The 23,499-nt window shown below is 37.9% G+C and overlaps 2 protein-coding genes across 5 annotated transcripts in view; one reads left to right on the top strand and one right to left on the bottom strand.

The window, feature by feature from the left end:
- Positions 1–8,209: 8,209 nt before the first annotated feature.
- On the bottom strand, positions 8,210–23,039 carry MBLAC2 (metallo-beta-lactamase domain containing 2). The gene is made up of 2 exons (XM_008538569.2): positions 22,144–23,039; positions 8,210–11,605 (listed from the first exon to the last, which is right to left on the bottom strand). Exons 1-2 carry the CDS (start codon positions 22,595–22,597, stop codon positions 11,220–11,222), a joined length of 840 nt encoding a protein of 279 aa, XP_008536791.1. The 5' UTR covers positions 22,598–23,039; the 3' UTR covers positions 8,210–11,219.
- Positions 22,999–23,499, top strand: part of POLR3G (RNA polymerase III subunit G) — a 42,361-nt gene continuing 41,860 nt past the window's right edge. For 3 of the 4 annotated variants that reach the window (XM_070569695.1, XM_008539622.2, XM_008540366.2), the window contains exon 1: positions 23,058–23,264. The gene's annotated coding sequence lies outside the window, so the exon portion shown is untranslated. Of the gene's footprint in view, positions 23,265–23,499 lie in introns of all 4 variants that reach the window. The other variant, XM_008541038.2, reaches the window with a different exon arrangement.

Raw genomic sequence — 23,499 nt, 5'->3', positions numbered from 1 at the left:
GTCTACTTTATTAGCTAGGATTAGATTCAGTGAAAGTAGTAGAAAACTCCAAAATACATTTAGCTTAAGTAACATAAACACATAAAAGCCTAAGCCATGCACTCCAGCGTTGGCATGATGGCCCCATGGCGTCAGTACACCAGGGTCTTACATCTTGTTGCTCCACTATGTATCTTTTCATTCCCAAATTCCCTCTGTGGTCCAAGATGGCTTTTGGACCTGCAGTCGTCATATCCATTCTCAATGCCCAGAACAGAATTCTGGCAAACAAGAAATATTTGTTGAATGAATACAGTAGAGATACAAACGTTGTAATCATCTTCCTAGAAGTAACAGCTCAAGTTTTAAGAGGAGGTAAGATTTTTTTTTTTAAGCAGGAGAAAATCAAAGTTTAGTAGCATGTATACATGGGAGAAACTCAGGAGAAACTAACTCCAAGAGATAAGATTTTAAAAGAGAATAGTTATTTGTGTGTGTGTGTATACATATATTTATATATAAAAGTGCATATATTTGAAATTTGTCCTTGAAAGCCTAATTTTACATATAAAAGTTTGTGTGTATATGTTGACATGCACACACGTGCGCGCAGATCGGCCCACAGTTAGAAGGGCTCTGCGCTCGTTTTAATGCTCCGCTATTGCTAGCTTGAAATTCCTCATAATTTTTGAACAAGAGGCCCCACATTTTTATTTTGCACTGGGCCCCAGAAATTAGATAGCTGATCCTGAGAACAGGCTTTTCATTTTGGCGATTCAAAACCTTAGAGCAGTCTTGAGATTGTATTTTGTCTGCTGGGGAAAAAGAAGCCATGATAAATCTTGAGCGAATGAATACCCGCTCCTAGAGTAAGGGTGGTGGATTGGGAAAATCACAAGTTTTAGCTCCCACAGTCTTACCTCCCATCAAAGAACGTGTATGCTGAGAAACACATATAGAATCATTTAACATAAATCAAACTGGTACCTGAATAACCACATAACGTGACTTGGTAGAATCTGTATCAGTATTGCTTTACTGTATTCACAATTTGCAATACAAAACAAAGAAATTCAACTCCCTTGCTTGTCAGAAAAGCCTCTTAAGTGGAATTCCAAGTTTTGAGACTTCAATCTTTAATGGATGGCACTGAAAAATAAAGTTAAAGAAGAACTGGGCAGTGAGATGAAGAGGTGTGTGGCAGATAACCCAAGAGTCTCTTCTTTGAAGTGTAAATAATTTGAAGAACTGGCACATTCCTTTTCTACTGCGCTCTGAAATGATTCTTCTTTGTTAAAGACACAGACACCGGCCTGTAGGGCCTTCAGGTAAGCGTCAGAATAAAACAAAACTGGGACCAGCCCAGCAGCTCAGTGGTTAAGTTCGCACATTCCGCTTCGGCAGCCCAGGGTTTGCTGGTTCAGATCCCAGGTGTGGACCTACACACCACTTGGCACGCCATGCTGTGGTAGGCGTCCCACAGAGGAAGATGAGCACGGATGTTAGCTCAGGGCCAGTCTTCCTCAGCAAAAAAGAGGAGGATTGGCAGCAGATGTTAGCTCAGGGCTAATCTTCCAAAAAAAAGAATACTATCTGTAGATGAGAGAGACTTAAAATAGCTATGGTTAATTTATTACCGATAATTTTCAAATTTGAAAGGTCTAATGAGAGCTTATAATAAGATTAATGTAACTGACAAAGAAATTTGGTTGTTTCTGTAGCATGCAAAACCTAAAGCCGTTCCCAAAAAATTAGACAAAATGTTTTAAGGACTATGATTAAGCCTATTTTCAAAGAAGTTACTGAATGTTACATCTGATCCATAAAAAAAATAGATGATCATAATTTTATAAAGGAAAAAAAATCTTGAGATATAACATGTAATAATCCTGAGAAATAATAGTATACCAATTCTCAAAAATTGAAAAGTAGAGCTACTATATGACCCAGCAATTTCACTGCCAGGAATAAACCTAAAAGAATTGAAAACATAGGTACCACACAAAAACTCGTATATGAATGTTCATAGCAGCATTATTCATAGTAGTCAAAAAGTAGAAACAATGCAAATGTCCATTAACTGATGAGAGAATAATCAAAATGTGGTATATTATATGACAAAATATTATTTGGCAATAAAAAGAAATGAAATACTGATACATGCTACAGAATGAATGAATCTTGAAAACATTATGATAGGTGAACGAAGCCAGACTCAAAAGACATGTATTATACAATTTTATTTATCTGAAATTTCCAGAGTAGCTGATCCCTAGAGATGGAAAGTAGATTAGTGGTTAACAGGAGCTGGGGGGGAGAGAGAATGGAGAGTGATTGCTAATAGGTCCAAAGTTTATTTTTGGGGTGATAAAAATGTTCTGGAATTAGATAGTGGTGTTGGTTGCACACTTCTGTGAATATACTTAAAACTACTGAATTGTACACTTTAACAGGGTGAATTTTATAGTATGTAAATTATATTCGATAATAAACATTTTTTTAAAAGGTAGTGTGGAACAAAGACAGTCAGTGCCTCTGTTTGCCAGATGTGCAGAAACATGAGAGACCCATGGAGAATTGTCTTCCAATATTTCTATCCAAGTACATAGTGTTTCTTAAGCATAGTTTTCCTTACATGTGTTTGAACATATATGTGTTCAAATATATAGATGTGTGTTTGTTATATTCCTTATATATGTTTATATGTTTCCTTTTTTTATGTTTTTGCCTAGGTACTTAAAATTATTTAAGTACACATGTATCATATAAATTATACCTTTGAACTCATTTTTGTTTGTATAAACGAAGACTATAGATTTTTTTAAGACTTTTTTTAGAGAAGTTTTATGTTCACAGCAAAATTGAGCAAAAGGTATAGAGATTTCCCATAGACCCTCTGCTCCTATATATGTACAGCCTCCCCATTATCAACATCCCCCATCAGAGCAGTACATTTGTTACAGTTGATGAGTCTACAGTGACATCATAATTATCCAAAGTACGTAGTTTACCTTAGGGTTCAGCTTGGTGTTATATGTTCTATGGGTTTGGACAAATGTGTATTGACTTGTATCCATCATTATAGTATTATAGTATGATAGAGAGTATAGTATTATAGTATTACAGAGAGTATTTTCACTTCTCTAAAAATCCTCTGTGCTCCACCTATTCATCCCTGTGCCCAACCCCAACCCCTGGCACCACAGATCAACTGTCTCTATAGTTGCCTTTGCCATATAATTAAGGAGCATACAGTATGTAGCCTTTTCAGATTGACTTCTTCCACTTAGTAATATGCATTTATATTTCCTCCATATCTTTTCATGACTTGATAGCTCATTTCTCTTTAGCCACTGAATAATATTCCACTGTCTAGGTGTACCCAGTTTATCCATTCACCAAATGAAGGACATCTTGGTTGCTTTCAAGATGTGGCAATTGTGAATAAAGCTCCTATAAACATCCATGTGACGATTTTTGTGTGAACGTAAGTGTTTAATTCATTTGGGTAAATGCCAAGAAGCACAATTGGATCATATGGTAAGAGTATGTTTAGTTTTATAAGAACCTGCCAACTTCTTCCAAAATAGCTCTACCATTTTGAATTCCCATCAGCAACGAATGAGAGTTCTTGTGGCTCCACATCTTCGGCATTTGGTGTTGTCAATGTCCTGGATTTTGGCCTTTCTAATAGGTATGTAGTAGTATCCCATTGTTTCAATTTGCATTTCCCTGATGACATGATGTGGAGTATCTTTCCATATGCTTCTTTGCCATCTATATTTCTTCTTTGGTGAAGACTATAGATTTTTAAGGTTAATTTTATATCTTCTTACTTTGTTAAATTCTCTCATTGCTTTAAGTGTTTTTCCCATTTATTTACATTTATTCTTCTTGTTTTTCCATAAAATGCTGGCTTTTGGTGTATATATTTAGACTTAAGAGAAGACTTCAGCGTTGTATGTCTGAGTGGCGAGGAAGGGAGGCTCAGCAATTGTGGGCTGTATTGAAGAGTGATTTCACTGAGCCCTTTCTTTTGATACCGCAGATTCAACATTATTAGATCTTTCGGGTGTTAGAATTCCTTGGGTTTTTTTCCTTTAAAAATTGGCACCTGAGCTAACAACTGTTGCCAATCTTTTGTTTGTTTGTTTGCTTTTTCTCCCCAAATCCCCCCAGTACATAGTTGTACATTTTAGTTATGGATCCTCCTAGTTGTGACATGTGGGACGCCACCTCAGCATGGCCTGATGAGCGGTGCCATGTCCGCGCCCAGGATCCGAACCAGCAAAACCCTGGGCCGCTGAAGTGGAGTGTGAGAACTTAACCACTCAGCCATGGGGCTAGCCCTGGGTGTTACATTTCTAAGAAAAGGATCTTCCAATCTCCTGCCTGGAGAGTATAATCCTAGCTGCCAGCGTTCTTCGAGCTAGGTTGGAGGAGGCTGGGCGTGTGAACTTTTAGTATACAAACTTTCACTGTACATAAACCTGTGTTAAATCGCTCTCGTTTCAGTGTAGGACCTCAGCTTAACAAGGTCTGGTTTCCTCCAAATAGAGTTTCCTGGTTTATCTTCCCCACATGACAATCCTCTAGTCAGCAGCAGATCCCAGTTTTGCAGCATCTGAAACTTACGCAATTTGGGAACTTTGAGAGAAAGAAAAAAAATAACTTAGTTTTGCAAATTAGAACAAACAAAATGACTATTTGAACACATTTCTTGGGCCCTTCCCAGGGCCTTGGAAGCGGCCCATGCAAGTGCTAGGCCCCGAGCTAAAGATGACTTAACTTCACGTTAAATCTCAGGTAACCTCCAATCTTCCCTGAGGTAGACAAAATTGCTTAGCCGTGTAGAGGTAGGGAGGGCTTGGGTGGTCTAAGTGGCAAACAGAATGTGAATCAGAAAGACTTTCACGCCAACTCCTAGAGGTACCTGACACTGCCAGTTTCTAAGCCTTGTAGGGGGGTTTGTGTCATAATAAGATTGCTTCTTGGCTTTCATCATTCCTGTTTCAGCTTTCTTGGGTTTACCAAATCAGTTTTCATTCATCTATCAGCTTTTCAGTGTCCAAAATATTGATGCTGTTATCTTCTTTACCATCCTTGCTGTTCTTGTGAGTTTAAGCCATTTGAAAAAAATGCCTTTCCTGTCCTTATACTGAGTTTCTGAAAGGAGCAGAGGGGGCCCGCCTGGTGGCACAGCAGTTAAGTTTGTACGTTCCGCTTCTCGGTGGCCCCGGGTTCGCTGGTTTGGATCCCAGGTGCGGCCATGGCACCACTTGCCAAGACCATGCTGTGGTAGGCGTCCCACATATAAAGTAGAGGAAGATGAGCATCGATGTTAGCTCAGGGCCAGTCTTCCTCAGCAAAAAGAGGAGGATTGGCAGCAGTTAGCTCAGGGCTAATCTTCCTCAAAAAAAAAAAAAGGAGCAGAGGTTAAGGTGTGTGCTGAACCTGCCACTTTTTTTTTCTGTTTTATTTTTTATCGAGGTTATGATAGTTTACAACCTTGTAAAATTTCAGTTGTACATTATTATTTGTCAGTCATATTATAGGTGCACCACTTCACCCTTTGTGCCCACCCTCCACTCCCCTTTACCCTGGTAACTACTAATCTGTTCTCTTTGTCCACATGTTTGTTTATCTTCTGCATATGAGTGGAGTCATACAGAGATTGTCTTTCTTTGTCTTATTTCCCTTAACATAATACCCTCAAGGTCCATCCATGTTGTTGTGGATGGGACAATTTTTATCCTTTTTTATGACTGAGTAGTATTCCATTGTATATATATACCACATCTTCTTTATCCAATCATCAGTTGATGGGCACTTAGGTTGCTTCCACATCTCGGCTATTGTGAATAATGCTGCAATGAACATAGGAGTGCATGGGTCTCTTTGGATTGCTGATTTCAAGTTCTTTGGATAGATACCCAGCAGTGGGATAGCTGGGTCATATGGTATTTCTATTTTTAATTTTTTGAGGAATCTCCATACTGTTTTCTATAGTGGCTGCACCAGTTTGCATTCCCACCAACAGTGTATGAGGGTTCCTTTTTCTCCACAACCTCTCCAATATTTTCAACCTGCCACTCTTAACCCCAAATCAGAATGTGCTAAATCACACTCCAAAGTTGCACCCCAAAATGGCCGGAGCATTTTACACTCCTAGCAGCACAGCATGGAGATATCCACTTACCCTTGCCAACACTCCATATTCTCAAAATTTCCCAATCTGGTTAAACTGTCTCATTATTTAAACTTGCATTTCCCTGATTACTGATGAGTTTCAGCACTTTTTTTTTTTCTTTTGAGGAAGATTAGCCCTGTGCTAACATCTGCTGTCAATCCTCTTCTTTTTGCTGAGGAAGATTGGGCCTGAGCTAACATTTGTGCCCATCTTCCTCTATGTTATATGTGGGATGCCTGCCACAGCATGGCTTGATAAGCAGTGCACGGGTCCGCACCTGGAATCCGAACCAGCAAATGCTGGGCCACGGAAGCAGAATATGTGAACTTAACCACTGTGCCACCGGGCTGGCCCCCAACAGTCTTATCTGCTTATTGGCCCATTGTGTTTCCTCTTCTATGAATAACCTGTTCATGTAATGTACTCATTTTTCTAATATGTAGTGAAGGGCATCAGAACATGCCACCCCAAAATATGCCACTTTGGCCTGTTGATTGAGTGGAAGATAATTGAGAAAAAGCAAATATAGGAAGGACTCTGTGACCTCCCCCTTTCTATCTAAAGTAGGGCATAAAATTTCCCATGAGAAAGGTGCCCTCCCTGTACCAGGAAGAGGAGAATATTCTTATTACTGGAGATGGGGAGTCAACACCAAGATTAATAGTAGGTATAAACAAACCTACTAAAATAACCCTTGTCTTTCATTAGTTTCCCCCATATATTTCCTAGTCACTTTCTCCTAATTTACCAACCCTAACCCAAACTCCTTTTTCCTGTCTAGTCAGTCTCCACAATTTATCATTCTTTGGGGTTTTTTGTTTTGTTTTTTGAGGAGGATTAGCCCTGAGCTCACATCTGCTGCCAATCCTCCTCTTTTTGCTGAGGAAGACTGGCCCTGAGCTAACATCCATGCTCATCTTCCTCTACTTTATATGTGGGACGCCTACCACAGCATGGCTTGCCAAGCGGTGCCATGTCTGCACCCAGGATCCGAACCTGTGGACCCTGGGCCGCCAAAGTGGAACATGCGAACTTAACTACTGCACCACCAGGCTGGCACCTCATTCTTTGTTAAAATGGTATATAAGCACTCAAGCTTAACTACTTCTTTGGGTTTTCATTTCTTATATATGAAGGCTTCCATGTATACATAAAAATATTAATGTCAAATAAAATTTGTATGCTTTGCTCCTGTCAATCTGTCTTTTGTAAATTTAATTCTCAGCCCCAGCCACTGAACTTCAGAGGGTATAGGAAAAGGTCTTTCCTCCCCTATAATAATTTCCCTTTTTCTTATTGATTTGTAGGCATTTTCTATATTTGTTTCAAAAATTTTTCTGTTACACAAGGTGTGAATGTTTTCTTCTGATTTCTCTCTCTTTTTAACTTTCTTTATGGCTTCTGAATTCTAAGACATTTTAAATTTTAGTGTGCAGTCATGCACCACATAATGATGTTTCAGTCAATGACAGACTGCATATATGATGGTGGTCCCATAAAATTAGTTACATATAGACTAGGTAGGTAGTAGGCTATACCATCTAGGTTTGTGTAAGTACACTCTATGATGTTCACACAGTGACAAAATTGCCTAATGAAGCCTTCCTCAGAACATGTGCCTGTCATTAAGTGATGCGTGACTGTGATTTTGCTTTTTGTTTCTATATAAAGATCTTCCCTATCCTAATGTCTTAAACATGATTTACATTTTCTTTTAACACACATGTGGTTCCATTTTTCACATTTAGGTCTTTAATCCATTTGGAATTTATTTTATGATGGCAGGGGCCTTTTATCCCACATCAACAATTGGAATATATATTGTATAGTCCATCTTTTATCCATTGACTTGAAATGCCATATTTATTAACTACTAAAGGCTTCTATGGGTATTTTTTGGTTTCTGGATTCTCTATTCTTGCCCACAGATTTGATGTCTTATTTATTATAAGCTTTTCAAAATTGCACTTCATATAGGAAATATCCTTGAAAGAAATGAAGTGGGATTTTGCCAACATTATAAAAAATACCAAATATAGATTGAAATAAAATGTCTACTTTAATACTGATCACACAAAAGTTTACTAACACTTATCTGAAAATCATAAGACGACAATTTGTGCATGTCACATTCATATTACTATCCATATAAGAACAACTACGCATAATCATTTATTCAACCATATCAGGATAACACACAAGGTTTTTGTTTGTTTTAGACTTCTCAGTTAAAAGGAAACACAAAATAAGGAAAATGAATTTCCAAAGATTAAGTTATTAACTATATAAATAAAAATTATTTCTAAATGTCTTACATTTTGACAACTTTGAATTATACTTATGTACTATTATTTCCAAAATCCACAAATTACAACAAGGGTCACTGTCAGGGTGAAAATATATATTTTTAAAGCTTTTTTTAAAATATGCTATTATTATGCTTTAACATCACTTGATTTATTCTTGGCACACGTGGCATCTTGAAAAGTAAAAATACACTTTGCCAATTTTATGTTATTGTGCAGGTATAAGAGAAAGCACAGTTTGGGAGGCAGACAGACCTGTGTTCAATTACCAGCTTTGTCCAAACCTGTGTTGTGTGAGGCTGGTCAATTACTTCCTGGCACTGGGGCCAGGATTAAATTAAATAATGCACATTTAAAAATGCATAGCAAGGGCACCAAACGAATGACAGATCCTTTCTCCAATTTATTCACATTGAAGAAAGAGCAAAATATCACAGTCTTATGTTTTGGTACAATTTGAAAAACTAAAAAAACAAAAAAAAATTGGGGAAATTTAAAACTAAAATCAATGTGTTTTGAAAAATCACACTTTTAAGAAATAAGGAAAGCCTTCATCAGGTTTAAATATTTCTCAATAAAACTTAGTGCCTACTATACCCTGATTTAAAAAAAAAAAGTCCTAAAGTATGATAAAATGGTCAATGGTTAAGGACTTTTGGTTTTCTCTTGTGCTGCTGATATAAAAATAATGGCTATATTTAAGGCTTATTCAGTGATTGTTTGTAGTTGCCCTGAACCAAATCTATACTCTTGATGTTGCACTACCAATTGAAACAGACCTACGGCCTTGAATACTATCACAAAGACACTCCTGTGATATTCTACATCTGAACAATCACAGCCTCCTTACTGATTATAAGTAAAGGTTCATTTGGTGGCATATGGCAGTACAACTTGTTTGTCATTAAGGATGATTCTTGTATACACAGTCACAAACTCATCTTTCTCATGCTAAATACGTGGTGTTTGGAAAATCTAAGATTCCTGAAAATTAAATTTAAATTGTCACAAGGAATAGCCTACTCTAGTCAGTAATGCCTCCGACCCCATTCTTGGGTCTTTTTGTCTCGTACCCTGACCACCTAACAAATCATCCTTCCAAATATGACTCAAGAACCCCTCCCCCAGGAATCTTTCCCTAACCAAACTTCACACTCCTCCATTTATGTCCCTGACACTCGTGTGTAATTTGTATTCACTTCAACCTGCATATATTATTATTCATGTCTTGTTTGCCTTCTACTTCCAGCTAGGATGTAATCTCTTTGACTTTTTAAGCTTCCACAGTGTTTAGCACAATACTGTGCATGTATATGACTGTGTGTATGTATGGTGTATGTATGTGTATGTGTTTGTGTGTGTTGTGTGTTGAATGAATAAAAGACTAAAGAACCTGGTGAGTGTAGCGTAGGAAAAGTTTCATGATTTTTCAGAAATCAAAATTGTTACACATTCCTAATACTAAAAATCTGATTCCTAAAGCCATCTCAGTTTGGTTTTAGACATGTCAATAATAAAAAGGCAGTGAAAAAACTGCTTAAAAAACCTTTATGAAATATTCCAAAAGGCTTTTTAATAAATTATTAAGAGCACCAAACCAAAACATTTTACTAAACAGTGGGATAACTTTTCCTATAACTTTATTAATGTAGACTTCTTTTCATTCAAGACAAAGAACACCAAACAGGAATAGGTGTTGTGAATCAGGATAAAAAAGGCAGTTCACTCTAAGTCAATATCTAATGCACATTTTGCAATTAATTTGAAAAGCCTTCTGTGGTATATCTATGCTAAGTAAAAGAATGGTTTATGTCAGGATGTTGTAGACTTCTATAGTTTGGATACTATAAAATATGATACATATACTGAAGCTACTATTTAACAAAAATTTTGTTTATAATAACTGTTAATATTAAAATAGGATATAATAAAAAATTATTCTCAATGTGTATATTTTCAAATTTGCCTGACAGTGTCCTTTTGAGAAATCTGACAATTTGTAGTTAGATTACAGACATGTGAATTTCACTTTTATGATTGAAATATTACACATACATAATAACAAACAACAATATACAGTAGCTTTTGACTGAACCACTCTGCAATTTATATTTAAAGCTTGGCAATAAAACAAAATTCATTGTACCTTTTGTAAGTAAAATTTCACAACATATAATGTACACTATAATTACATTAGGAATAAATAAAATGAAGCATAAAAATTCTGTACCATAACAATGAATTGTTTTAGCTGTCATTCTAAATGTTAGCTTACATGTTTCCATTGAGTTCTAATGTATTTTAAACCCAAGAACTTTTATCTTTAAATAATATACTAAAAATATCAAGTTTGGAGTATAAACAGAAAACTCTTTATGCTTTCTTTTCTAGTCATCTATGAAATAAAATAAGACAAATGGGATGCAAAGATAGTTCTTTTTCTTACTGTAAAATGCATCCTTGCTTCCACATATACTTCTATATCATTTCTAGAGAAAATATTACCAGATGACAGCTTTGGTACGATATAAACTTATTTAAGTGGTTTCTTATTTGGAAGAAAGAAAAAAAAGTTAAACTAAGCACATCTTTTTTGGCTTATTCATTCTCAACCTTTTTTCCTCTAATATACAATAGTAGTATAAAAGCACTTCTTGAAATGCTCACTATTCATCATTTTAAACAGCACAAAATGAATTGGATTAACTTAGAGAATTAATCAAAATAGATTAATAGTATAGATACTAAGGTGAGGTCCTAGAATTTGTTACACGTAAGGCTAAACTTGCAAGAGATCTCATGGCAAAAGTAGAAACTTTGTGACATATCCCGGCTTTTGAAATATAGTTAGAAGCCAATCGAAAAAGCCTTTCAGCGCCAAAGGTATTGAAGTGCCCAGGAAGCACCTTCTCTACCAGACCTCTGTCGACTAATTCTATCAGACGTTCACAGGTTCCAACATAGTCACTTATCCTGCTGTACGGGAGCCAGTCAATCAGTGATCCATCATACACGACGTCTCCACTGAAGAGAATCTTTCGGTCTTTGTCATGTAAGCAAATACTGCCCCTGGAGTGACCAGGCATGTGCATAACAGTGAGCTGTCTGTCACCAAGATTGATCACATCCCCTACAAATGAAAACAGAGTTTACAAATAAACGTGTTGTGTAAGTATACACAATCAACTAAATACTTCAAGAATAGAAGAAAAGAACATTAATAGGTTTCGAAGAGGTTGGGAAGGATGACACTTCTTTTACTTTATTTCAAAAATATCATACTTCTTAATGATGATTTAAAAATAAGTTGCCTATATATTTTATTTCTATTGTTTGCTATAGCAGTATTTGCCAAAGTGAGTAATGTAGAACGCTATTTCTGCAGGTTGTCATGATACGTAAAAGAAAAGAAGATTCTGTGGTCAAATAATTTTGAAAACTCTTCCTTCAAAGAAAATTAAGCAGCTTTCTTTTCTGTGAGGCTCCTTAAAGCTTTTAATATGCTAATATACATTGTAAATATACATGAGGGAGATATGGAGGTACAGTTTTTCAAACTTATTTGACTACGAAACTTTTATTTTTAAGCACCCATAGTACCAGTGTCCTGGTGACGCAATTTATGAACACTGCCCTAGTGAACAGTATTCCATTTTTCGCACCTTGTTTTGTCACCCTGTGGGAATTAAGGCTTGAGCAATTGGTACAAATGATGACCCTCTGGCTACCGCTATTGCTGTGAGTTATAAATTGTCCTTCATCTCTGACCCAGGAACCTCATGTCTTCTCTCAGAATCCATTCAACTGTGGCAGGCTAACTTGCTACCTTACAAGTAGAGTAAAATCTCATATTCCTCCCAGTTATTTGAAAGTGGGAGGAAACTGAGCTACAGGTGTGCAAAATTGATGTTTTATTGGATTTAAATCAGTACTAACATAAGTAAATCATCATAAGTTAAAAGTTTCATATTGTTATCTCTAGTGTAAACATACATATACAGAAAAAAACAAAGAAATATAGTTAAAAACTTAATAGAGGGATTAAAGTGGCATCATAATCAGGATTTGTTAGACATAAAAGACAATAAAGGAGGAACAGAGGGAAAACAGAAAATGACACACAGAAAACGAAGGACAAAATGGCAGACCTCAATAAAACTGTATCAATAATTACATTAAATATGAATAAGATAAATACTCTAATCAAAGGCAGAGATTGTCAGACTAGCTAAAAAAGCAAGATTTATGTGCAGTCTGTAAGAGAGAAACTATAAGGTCAAAGACAAAAATAGTTTGAAAAATTTATACCATATAAATATTCATGATAAGAGAACTCGAGTGGCTGGATTAATATCAGACAAAATAAGGAATATTACTAGAGGAAAGAGGTACATTTTATGAGGATACACATTAGGTCAATACATTAAAAAAAATTATAAATATATATGTACCTAAAACAGAGGATAAAAATTCATTAAGTAAAAACTGACAGAATTGAAATATGAATAAACAGTCCAACAATTATGCATAGAGATTTAATAGTCCTCTCTGAATAATTCATAATGCAAGTAGGTAGAAAGTCAGTAAGGATACAGAAGACCTGAACAACACTATTAACCACACCTTGACCTGACACATAGAAAACACTTTACCTCAAAACAGCAAAGAACACATTCTTTTCAACTGCACATGGAATATTCACCAGGCTATACAGCTAGGCCATAAAGCAAGTCTCAATAAATATAAAAGGAATAATATCATACAAGGTATGTTCTCTGACCACAACGCAATTAAATTAGAAATTTATAACATGAATAAATATGGGAAATATCCAAATATATGCAAAGTAAACACTGCAGTTCTAGATACCTCATGGATCAAAAAAGAAGTCACAGAGGAGATTAGAAAATCTCTTGAACTGAATAAAAATAAAAAGATATCAAAATATACGGAATGTAGCTAAAGCAGTGCTTAGAAGAAAATTTATTGCTGTAAGTGCTAATTTTAAAGGATTAACTGTTTAAAATCAATAACTAAAGTTTCTAAAGAAGTTAGGAAAGGGAGAGCAAATCAAACACAAAATAAGTTTTAAGGAAGAAATAATAAAGGCCAGAGCCGAAATAAATGAAATAGGAAACAAATATCAATAGAGAAAATCAAGGAAACTAATAGTTGGTTCTTTGGAAAGACCAACAAAATTGATAGAACATTAACCAGACAAATACAAAGTTAGAGAAAACACAAATTACAAAAATCAGGAATGAAAGAGGAGATATCACTATAGAACCTAAGGAAATGAAAAGGAGTATAAGGGAGTATTATGAACAACTTTAAGCCATCAAATTTGACAACTTTGTTGAAATAGACAAATTACCAAAAGTGACTGAAGATGAAATAGAAAATCGACATAGACTTATATTAAGCAAAGAAATTGATCAGTAATTTAAATCTCCCTACAAAGAAAAGGCCAGGCTCAAAAATGGCTTATCAGTTCTGTCAATCATTTAAGACAGGGAAAATATCAATCCTATAATAAAGACTTTCAGAATATAGATGAGGAAGAAAAACTTTCTAATTCAGTTTTACTCTGAGAAAAGCCAGACAAAGATAACGTAAAAAAAGAAAATGACAAACCAATATTCCTAATGAATGTAGTCTCAAAATCCTTATCAAAATATTGGCAATTTATAAATAGGATAATGACCAAATGGGGTTTATCCAAGAAATGTAAGTTTGGATTGACTTTTGAAAATCAATTAATGTAATATACTATATTGATAAAATACAGGAGAAAAGTCATATGATCGTCTCAATAGATGTAGAAAAAGCATATGACAAAATCCTTGTGATAAAAACTTTCAGCAAACTAGGAATAGAAGGGAAAGTCCTTTGACTTGATAAAAGGCACCTATGAAAAACCTACAGCTAACCTCTCGCTGAATAGAATCACTAAATGCTTTCCTCCTAAGACAGGAAAGAGGCAAGGAAGTCTGCTCTTACCACCTCTATTCAACACTGCACTGAAGATCCTAGCAAGAGCATAAACCAAGAAAAAGAGAGTAAAAGTCACACAGATTGGAAAAGAAGCAAATCCGTCTTTATTCACAGACAACAGGATCTTACATGTAGAAAATCCTAAGAAATGTAGGAAAAAGCTAGAGAATTAAGAAAGCAAGTTTAGCAATGTCACAGGGTATAAGATCAACAGACAAACATCAATTGTATTTTTATATACTAGCAATGAACTATCAAAAGATGAATTTAAAAAAAAACATTCTAGGGGCTGGCCTAGTGGCACATCGGTTAAGTTCACACATTCTGCTTTGGCAGCCCAGGGTTTGCTGGTTCAGATCCCGGATGTGGACCTAGCACTGCTTGTCAAGCCATGCTGTGGCAGGCGTCCCACGTAGAGTGTAGACGAAGATGGGCATGGATGTTACCTCAGGGCCTGTCTTCCTCAGCAAAAGAGAAAAGAAGAGGATTGGTAGCAGATGTTAGCTCAGGGCTAGTCTTCCTCAAAAGAAAAAAGAAATTTCTATTCACAGTAGCATCAAAAGGAATAAAATACTTAGGAAAACATTTTTAAAAAGATGTTTTGTTATATCTGTATACTGAAAACTATAAAAACATAATAGGAGAAATTTTAAAAGACCTAAATAAAAGGAGAGACAGGCCGTGTCCATTGACTGGAAGACTCAAAATTGTTAATACAGTAATTAAATCCAATGTTTCCAATAGCTGCAATGTCTACTAGAACTTTCTGAGATTACTGAAATATTCTGTATCAACACTGTCCAGTATGGTAGCTGCTAGCTACATGTGTATAACGGCACTTGAAATAAGGCTAGTGCAACTAAGGAACTAAAATTTTAATTTTAATCAATCTAATTAATTTAAATTTGTATTTAGATAGTCACATGTGGCTAGTGGCTACTGTAATAATCATTATATATCTATAGATTCAACACAATCTCAATCAAAATCGACATGCTTTTTTTGTAGAATTTGAAAATCTGACTCTAAAATTTATACAGAAATGCAAACAAGCTAGAATAGACAAAACAATTTTGAAAAAGAGGTACAAAGTTGGAAGACTTACACTAACTAATTTCAAGAATTATAATAACGTTACAATAATCAAGACTGTGTGGTGCTGGCTAAGTGACAGAAATAATCAATGGAGGAGAAGAGAGTTCAAAAGGAGACATTCACATATATGCTCAATGGATTTTTGACAAAGGTGTCAACAAAGATAATTCAATGGGTGAAAGGATAGTATTTTCAACAAATTGAACTAGAACACTTTGGATATCCATAGGCAAACAAACAAAAAAGAACCTCTCAACCCTTACTTCATAATATTAACAAAAATTCAAAATGGATTATAAACGTGACTGTGAGAGGTTCTAGGAAAAAAATAGGAGAAAATCTTTGTGATCTTCGGCTAGACACAGAACTATTAGATATGACACAAAAAAGTATGAAACATAAGGAAAAATGACTAATTGGACTTCATCCCAGTTATAAACTTTCTTGCTTAAAAAGACACCCTTAAAATGAAAAGGCAAGCCACATACTGAAAGAAAATATTTGCAAAATGTGTATCTGCTAAAGGACTTGAATTCAGAATATATAAGGAACATTTACAACTCAATAATAAGGAAGCAAAACTTCAATTTTTAAAAAGGAGAAAAGACTTTAATAGACCCTTTAACAAAGAAGATATTTGAATAGCAAATAAGTACCTGAAAGGATGCTCAACATCATTAGCCATTAGGGAAATGCACGTTAAACCACAATGAAATATCACTGCATACTCAGTTGAATGGCTAAAATCAGACTGACAAATCTGACCAAATCAAGTATTGACAAAGATGTGGAGAAACTGGAACACTTATATGCTGCAGTTGGGAATGTAAAATTCATTACTTTGGAAAACAGTTTGGCACTTGCTTCAAAAATTAACATATACTTACGATAAAACCTAGGAATTCCATCCTAGGTATTTACCAAGGGAAATGAAAACATGCATCCACACACAGACTTACAGCAAATGTTCATGGCAGCATTATTCACAGCAGCCCCAAACTAAAACAATTCAGATTTCTTTCAACAGGTGAACAGATAAAATATGTTACATCCATAAATGGATTACTTCTCAGCAATACAAAGGAGTGAATTATTAATAGATACGTCATAGATGAGTCTCCAAAACATCATGTCAAATGAAAGACAGACAGACACAAAAGACTATGTATTATATGATTGCATTTGTAGAAAATTTTCAGAAAAACAATACTATAGTGACACAAAATAGATCAGTGGGGCCAGGGGTGGGAGCAGGGGTCTTCCTGGTCTTGTCTTGAATCCCAGTAATTACATTAAGATGCAATCAGACATTCCCAAATTTCCCTGCAGTCCAGTCATAAGGGGCCAGGTTCCCTTACAGGATAATAGTTCCAGATTTAAGGTGCCTCTGGGGATCACAATCCACTGCTATTTACTGCATGATTGGCAGGTAAAGTAAAGAAATTATAGCTAAGTTGATTTAATAATAGAGCTGCTGGAGATCAGTTGTTAAATAGGAGTACAGAAAGAAAGGGAGTGAGGGAAGTTTGATCCTAAAAAAGAAACTGTAGAGAATTACCAAGGCAGGGATAGAGTCTTATTGATCTTTGGTTATATCTAGGTGATATTCAAAATATTTAGCAACAGATAAGATATAAGAATCCACGTATGAAAATCGATACCACTGCAAGCAATTAAGGCCATAGTGGCTGATTATTATTAGATCTGCCATTTCCCTGTGGCTTTATAAATGTCTCCCATATGCTTATAATGTTCACATATACAATTTCATCAAGACCTCTTAAAAGAACCAGAACTGCCTATGAAATGTATCCATATAGATAAATATCATATATATATAAATAAATATCATATACACACACACACTCTATCCTTGCAAGCCCTCACCCTGACCCAGCTGTCACCAGATTCCAGCCATACTAGATTTCCCTTGGCTTCCCAAATACACTTTCCCATCTTCGCATTCCCCATCTTTTATTTTTATTTCATTTTTAATCAAAAAATATATATACATATTTCAAATAAAATATCCTAGAAGTTCTTAAAATGTAAGAAAAAGTTCTTCGTCCTATTCTGATTCTATCTCCAATCCTGCTCCTAACAGGCAACCGCTTTTAACAATTGTAGCTATTTCTTCTGGTAGAGGTAGTGATCTCTAAGTAATGTTCATACTCCATCTCTTGATTTACCAATTAGATACACTGTACCGATTTCATTCACGTATTACCATTTCTTGGTTTTTAAATTTTAGATGTTGTCTGTTGACTTTCACTGTGAAACATAAGCATTTTTAGTTCTCTTTTCTCCTCACTTGCCACCTACTATAACCACACATGTACTATACATTTTTCATCCTCTCACCCTCCAAAAGACTAATGATTCATCTGCTCCACTCTGGAGCCCTCTATGCCTGGGGTACTATCATTGTCAGAGAGTCAGCCTTTGCCATCATCCTGGTGCTTCCTTTCAACTTTCTCTTGCATTAGATCTCCTGTTTCCTGTATTCCATGCTTCCTCTTGGTTTACTCCCTTGGTTTGAAGGGAGTGAATAGGATAAAGGTAGATCTTATTAGCTTCCTAAGTAATAGCATATGGAAAACAATTTTTTGAGAACTTGATTGTTAGTGGAATGGATGTACAATTCTAAATTGGAAATCAATTTTATTCAAATAAGGCATAGCTCTTCTTTTCTAGCTCCAAAGCCATTATGATCTGTAGAGATGACCTTTTTTGTTTAAGTTTTTGGAAGCTTGACCCCAGTATTCTGAAATTTTACAATAATGTACCTTAGGTTGGCTGTGTTTTCATCCATTGTGCTGGGAACTGTGTGGGCCCTTTCAATCTAGAAATTTACATCCCTTAATTTGGGGACATTTTCTTGGATTATCTTTACTATGGTTTCTTTTCCTCCACTCTCTCTATTCTCTCTCTGTGCTCCTATTATTTCAATGTTGGATTTCCCAAACTGGTCCTTTACCTGTTCTCTCCTAGTTTTCATTTTGCCTATCTGGACTTTTTGTAAGTTTTTCAACATTATCTTCTGGATCTTCCACTAAGTAATTTCTGATGTTTTAAATTCCAAGAGCTCTTTTGTGCGTGTGTGTGTGTGGATATTGTTCTGCCTGTGTCTTATTTTTAAAGCATCCTATTATTTCTTGGATATCTTGAATGCAATAGTTTCTGTTATCCCCTCATGATCTTAATGATAGTCCTCCCCTCTCAAGTTGCTTTATGCTGTCTCTCTCAGTATTTGATCTCATGTTAGAGGATTTTCTCAGATTTTTCATAATGCTTGATTGCCTGTTTAAGAGTAGGGGATGAAAAGGCTGCTTGAAGCACATGCAGGGGACCTGGTGACCTAGGCCTCACTGTAGAGAGATCAAGCCAAGGATTCCTTAGGGATCAACAACTCAGTCTTTCCTCTAGGGCTAGGCAGATTTTCCAGATAAGATTCTCCCAATTTTCTACCTGGAGGGTAAAGGCCTGGCTTCTTCCTTCTGGGAAACTAGTAGGCAATATATATGTATATAAACACACACACACTTATTCCTCTTATCTTCCATACTGAACCCCTCAGTTCAGTAGTAATTAGCATTCCCCAATCAAGAAACCCTTCTGTTTTACTCTCCCCAGAGAACAAACTAACTGGATGGGCATTCACTTAGGAAGAAGCGTTCTAGTTTTAACAGCTTCTTAAATGGCTTTCAACCAATTTTACTTATTTTAGTATTCTTCCCTTTGCCTCCATGAAGGTACCAGCTACTGCTAATTTCTAAGGCTGCAGGAAGGCTCCTGCAATGCAAACTGGACTGGCTCTTGATTTCCCTTTGCTGGCATTGCAGGAAACTGCTAACTCAGTCATCACAGTTACTCTCCAGCGTCTGAAATAGTGTTCCTCAGTCAGTGTGGATTTAAACTTAAAACAGACAAACCACGGTCCCTTTACAGTAGTCTTAGTGGGGTTTTGGGTAGGAGTCAAATTAGATGGGTTTGTTCAATCTGCTACCTTTCTGGAATCTACTTTTTGTTTTTAACCTCCCCAAACTATTCAAGTCCACCTGAAAAAAACTGCTCTAGTATCTTTGTGACTCTGGGCAAATTGTATAATAGGGGCCAAAATGCCTGCACTTTATATAACTTGAATATTATGAAAAATAGACAAAGTAATGTGTGCCCGTTCAAGAAGAACGTAGTGTACCACTCTAAGGGTTACTGCTATCTTCTTATGAGAAGATGCTATTTCAGTATTAGTAAGGAGAGTCGTTTTTCCATCGAAGATGATGCACTGGATAATGATCTCTCCTTGTCCTCTTTGTCCCTCATTTACAAATCAGCTTTTGGGTTAGTGATACAGGGCACAGATTTATGTTTCTCCTTGAGAGGTGATCATCAATTCACTAAATGAAATGCAATATAAACTAATGACTTCAGCCTCCTTATGTTCTAACCAAAGCAATGAAGACTTTATATTGTTTGGGTATGTGCTGTTCATGTGTGTGTGTAACTGTGTATGAATTCTTAATATAAATATTTTATCTCTTTCCAGGCATCTGGATTATGAGAATATCCAGTTAGCAGGCCATACTATTCAGAAGAGACAGGAAATTAATATTCCTGAGAAAAGAGGAAATTAGATACAACTTGACAGGATGAGGCATCCAGCTCCTAATGAAAAACAATTTTGGATTTAACACAGTATTATCACCTTCCATGTGTTCGGTAAATATTAAGCTTCCTTTTCACACCTTCAAAGGCTTAAAGCACCACACAGGTAGCTGGCAGGGCCCTTGTACCTCCAAAATGCTATAATTCTACCATCAACCAGGATTTAGGAAACCTGGATTCTAGTCCCAGCTCTTTCTCAAAAACTGGCTATGTGACCTCAGGTCTGATATTCAGGCCTGACTGGACTCTTCATCTATAAAACAATAATTCCTACTATTCTTTCATCATTGATTTCCTACTGCTGGGACAGGAGCAAAAGTAAATAAATCAAAAGTAATGTATTTGTTTAGGCAATTTAAATGTATTTTAAGAACTAATGTAAACATTCTTTGGTCTGGGTGCCAGAATTTAGTCTGAATACCCATCAACTGCATGGAAATCATACCTCTAAAATCAACTTCATCAAGAAATACAGTAATTAAAAGTACGTTTAATGTAAGTGTATTTTTCTTTTATCTCAAATTGTCAGATAATGTAAGACTCCCATCTAAACCATTCTTTTTTTAATCTTTAGATTTAAAATTTTAATGAAAAGACTTTTTAGTTGGGCTGTGAGGTACAGAATCTCGCTTTCTCTTTCTGTATTTCAAGTGATCAAGATCTCACCTGTAAGATAAACTGATTTTTGGAGAGTATTTCATTATTTGTCATATTGGTTGGTCATAAAGTGAGCCTTATTGTACTGCAGCAACTGGATTTTTCTAGCTCTTACAGGAACAGTCTAATAGATTACACTGGCAATCAAAATGGTTTCAACACAGAAAGGAGAGAAGGGGGTTTCACATCCTACTCAGAATTACCATAATATATTTATGGAGTAGGATTTATGTATGCTCTGCATGCTTTGATCTATTGTGCCTTGGTTCAAATCCTAGCTTTTGTCACTATCTTCAGCCGTCTCAATTCAAATGTGTTGTAAGGATAAAATGAAATCAACAAAAGTATTCTAAAAATAAAAAAAGGAAATTAATACACAAATAATCCTGCTGTGGCTAATTAGCTCAATTATTTAAGGCCTGTTTGAGGTTAGGAGGATTGGGGCCTTACTCTATTTTATTTTATTCTGATAATTTCTCTCTGATCACCATCCTGTCTTTCATAGAGCCAGAGGCCCACAGCTACCTATGCATTAGTCCACATAATTCACCATCACCGGAAATAACCTCCTTATTAGTCTTTCTCAGGCCTTGCTTTCAACCAGACCAGATATCTCATCATATAAGACTCAGCCATATTCTACTTTTTATGTTCACTATCAAGCTCTCTCTCTCGTGAGGCAACATCAAGAACAGAAACCTATTTAGCAGATAAGGATGCATGAGCAGATTGGAACCACTGCTCTCTAAAAGCTTTCTAAGCCTACAGGTGGGAATTGCTCCTACCCAGCGGTTACCGCTGACCGAGCTGATGAAGTCAGCAGTTCTCAAAAGCAGAGAGCATGACATGCACTCTCAGCGAGGAGTCATTCCTTAAAAGTCGGTTCGCTAGAAAAGCGCCTGGAAATGTCAGGCAGGTTTTCGGGAAAAGAACGGGAAATACCTAGTCACAAGTCTCTGTAGTGTTACTACTGTACCTTACCCAAGAAACTGACTAGGGGGTGGGGCCAGCTTTCACTCGAGTACGCGGCATTGCTACACTGTGCCAGAGCTAGTCTTGGGTAGGGAAGGCTGCATAGCCTTGGCTCCAGTCGAGTGGGCTTTGACTCGGGGAAGGGAGAAACAGAAGTGCTGTTTCTAGAAGGTAACAAAACAAGCCCCTTGCAGCCACGGACGTCTACAACATGCATCCCTCGGACAGGTTTCTCCCCAATCACCTCCCTTAATGAGAGAGCGCGCGCCCGTGAGGGCCCATTACCATCCTGCAGGATGAGGGTGGGCTGCACCGCCTGCACTCGGAACTGCCTGGCCCTCCAGCCAGGGCTGGGCGCCCGCACCACCTCACTATCCGACAGCCAGGTCACGGTCTCAAAGTTGTCCCCGCGAGCCAGCGCCTCGGCCTCGGCGTGGTGCACCGCCACCCGGTCGAACTGGTACAGGCCGCCGGAGTGGTCGAAGTGCACGTGGGTGGCCACGGCCAGCAGCGGCCGGCACGCCGAGTCCTCTTTGGCCCCGCGGTCCTGCAAGAGGCCGGAGGAGTACAGGTACTCCGGGAGGCTGCGCAGCCCCAGGCCCGTGTCGATCACCACGTCCTGCTCGGAGCCGCGCACCAGCCAGATGTTGGCACGGTTGCCCGACTCATAGAAGCGTTCCTGAATCCAGAAGATGCCGTCGCCCAGGGACTTGTGGGCGTACCACTCGAGCGCCGACATGCTGGGCAGCGGTGGCGGAGTGGATGTGGGCGTGTGTGCCTCTCGTAGGCCGTCCACACGCGATGCGCTGCGGCGGTGTGGAGCGGTCTGCCCGCAGCCGGGGAGGAGACGCGGCGCGAGGGGGCGGGGGCTGCGGGAGTGCGGGGGGAGAACGAGGAGGAGGAAGGACGCGCACCCACCCGCCTGGTCCGCAGAAAACAGGGGCTGCTCGGCCTGCACCCGGGCGCTGGAGCAATCGCAAGAGGGAGCATTAACTCAGGGGCCACTGCAGGAGTCTGAAGACAGAGAAAGCGACACTCTCTCTGCCTCGGGGGTCTGACTGCAGAGGCCGGGAGTCAGGCGTGGGAGGCGCCAGATCCGCCCACCGACCGCGCACCGCGATGTACACTGTCAGCCAGCGCAGAAAGAGTCGGGCCGAGCCTGTGGGACGACTACGGCGTCTGCCGAGGGCTAAAAAGCTCTCTGCCCAGAGGGCGGGGCCTAGCTAGGGGGCGGGGCTAACTAGCTGGGATTCTAGCGCGGCTCGGAGGCCGCGTGGAGGGCGGAGCGCATATCTTCAGAGGTGGAACCAGCGCTCGGGTGCCGGCGCCTTCGGTCCGCACCCCTTCTGTGCCGGCCGGCTCTTCGGCTGCACACTTTTGCCCGAGCCTGGAGACTTAGTGAACAGGTAACAGAGCAAGCAATGGATGGCCTGCGCGGAGATGGAGAGCGTAGAGGGTAGTTAAAGGGGCACATGGAGAAGGTGGGGGAAGTCAGGGATGGAGATTCATTAAAGCGCTCTGGATTGAGGGGTGTTGGGACAGAGCTTTACCTCCCTTTTCCTGGTCCCTTCAAAATCTTTTAAAATCGTCGGTTCCACATCTTACCTAGTCTCCTCTTCCTGGGACCGTTTGCAGTGAGTT

Source organism: Equus przewalskii, chromosome 13, assembly GCF_037783145.1.
Source record: "Equus przewalskii isolate Varuska chromosome 13, EquPr2, whole genome shotgun sequence".
NCBI lineage: Eukaryota > Metazoa > Chordata > Mammalia > Perissodactyla > Equidae > Equus > Equus przewalskii.
This window is presented reverse-complemented; position numbering and strand designations above follow the sequence as displayed.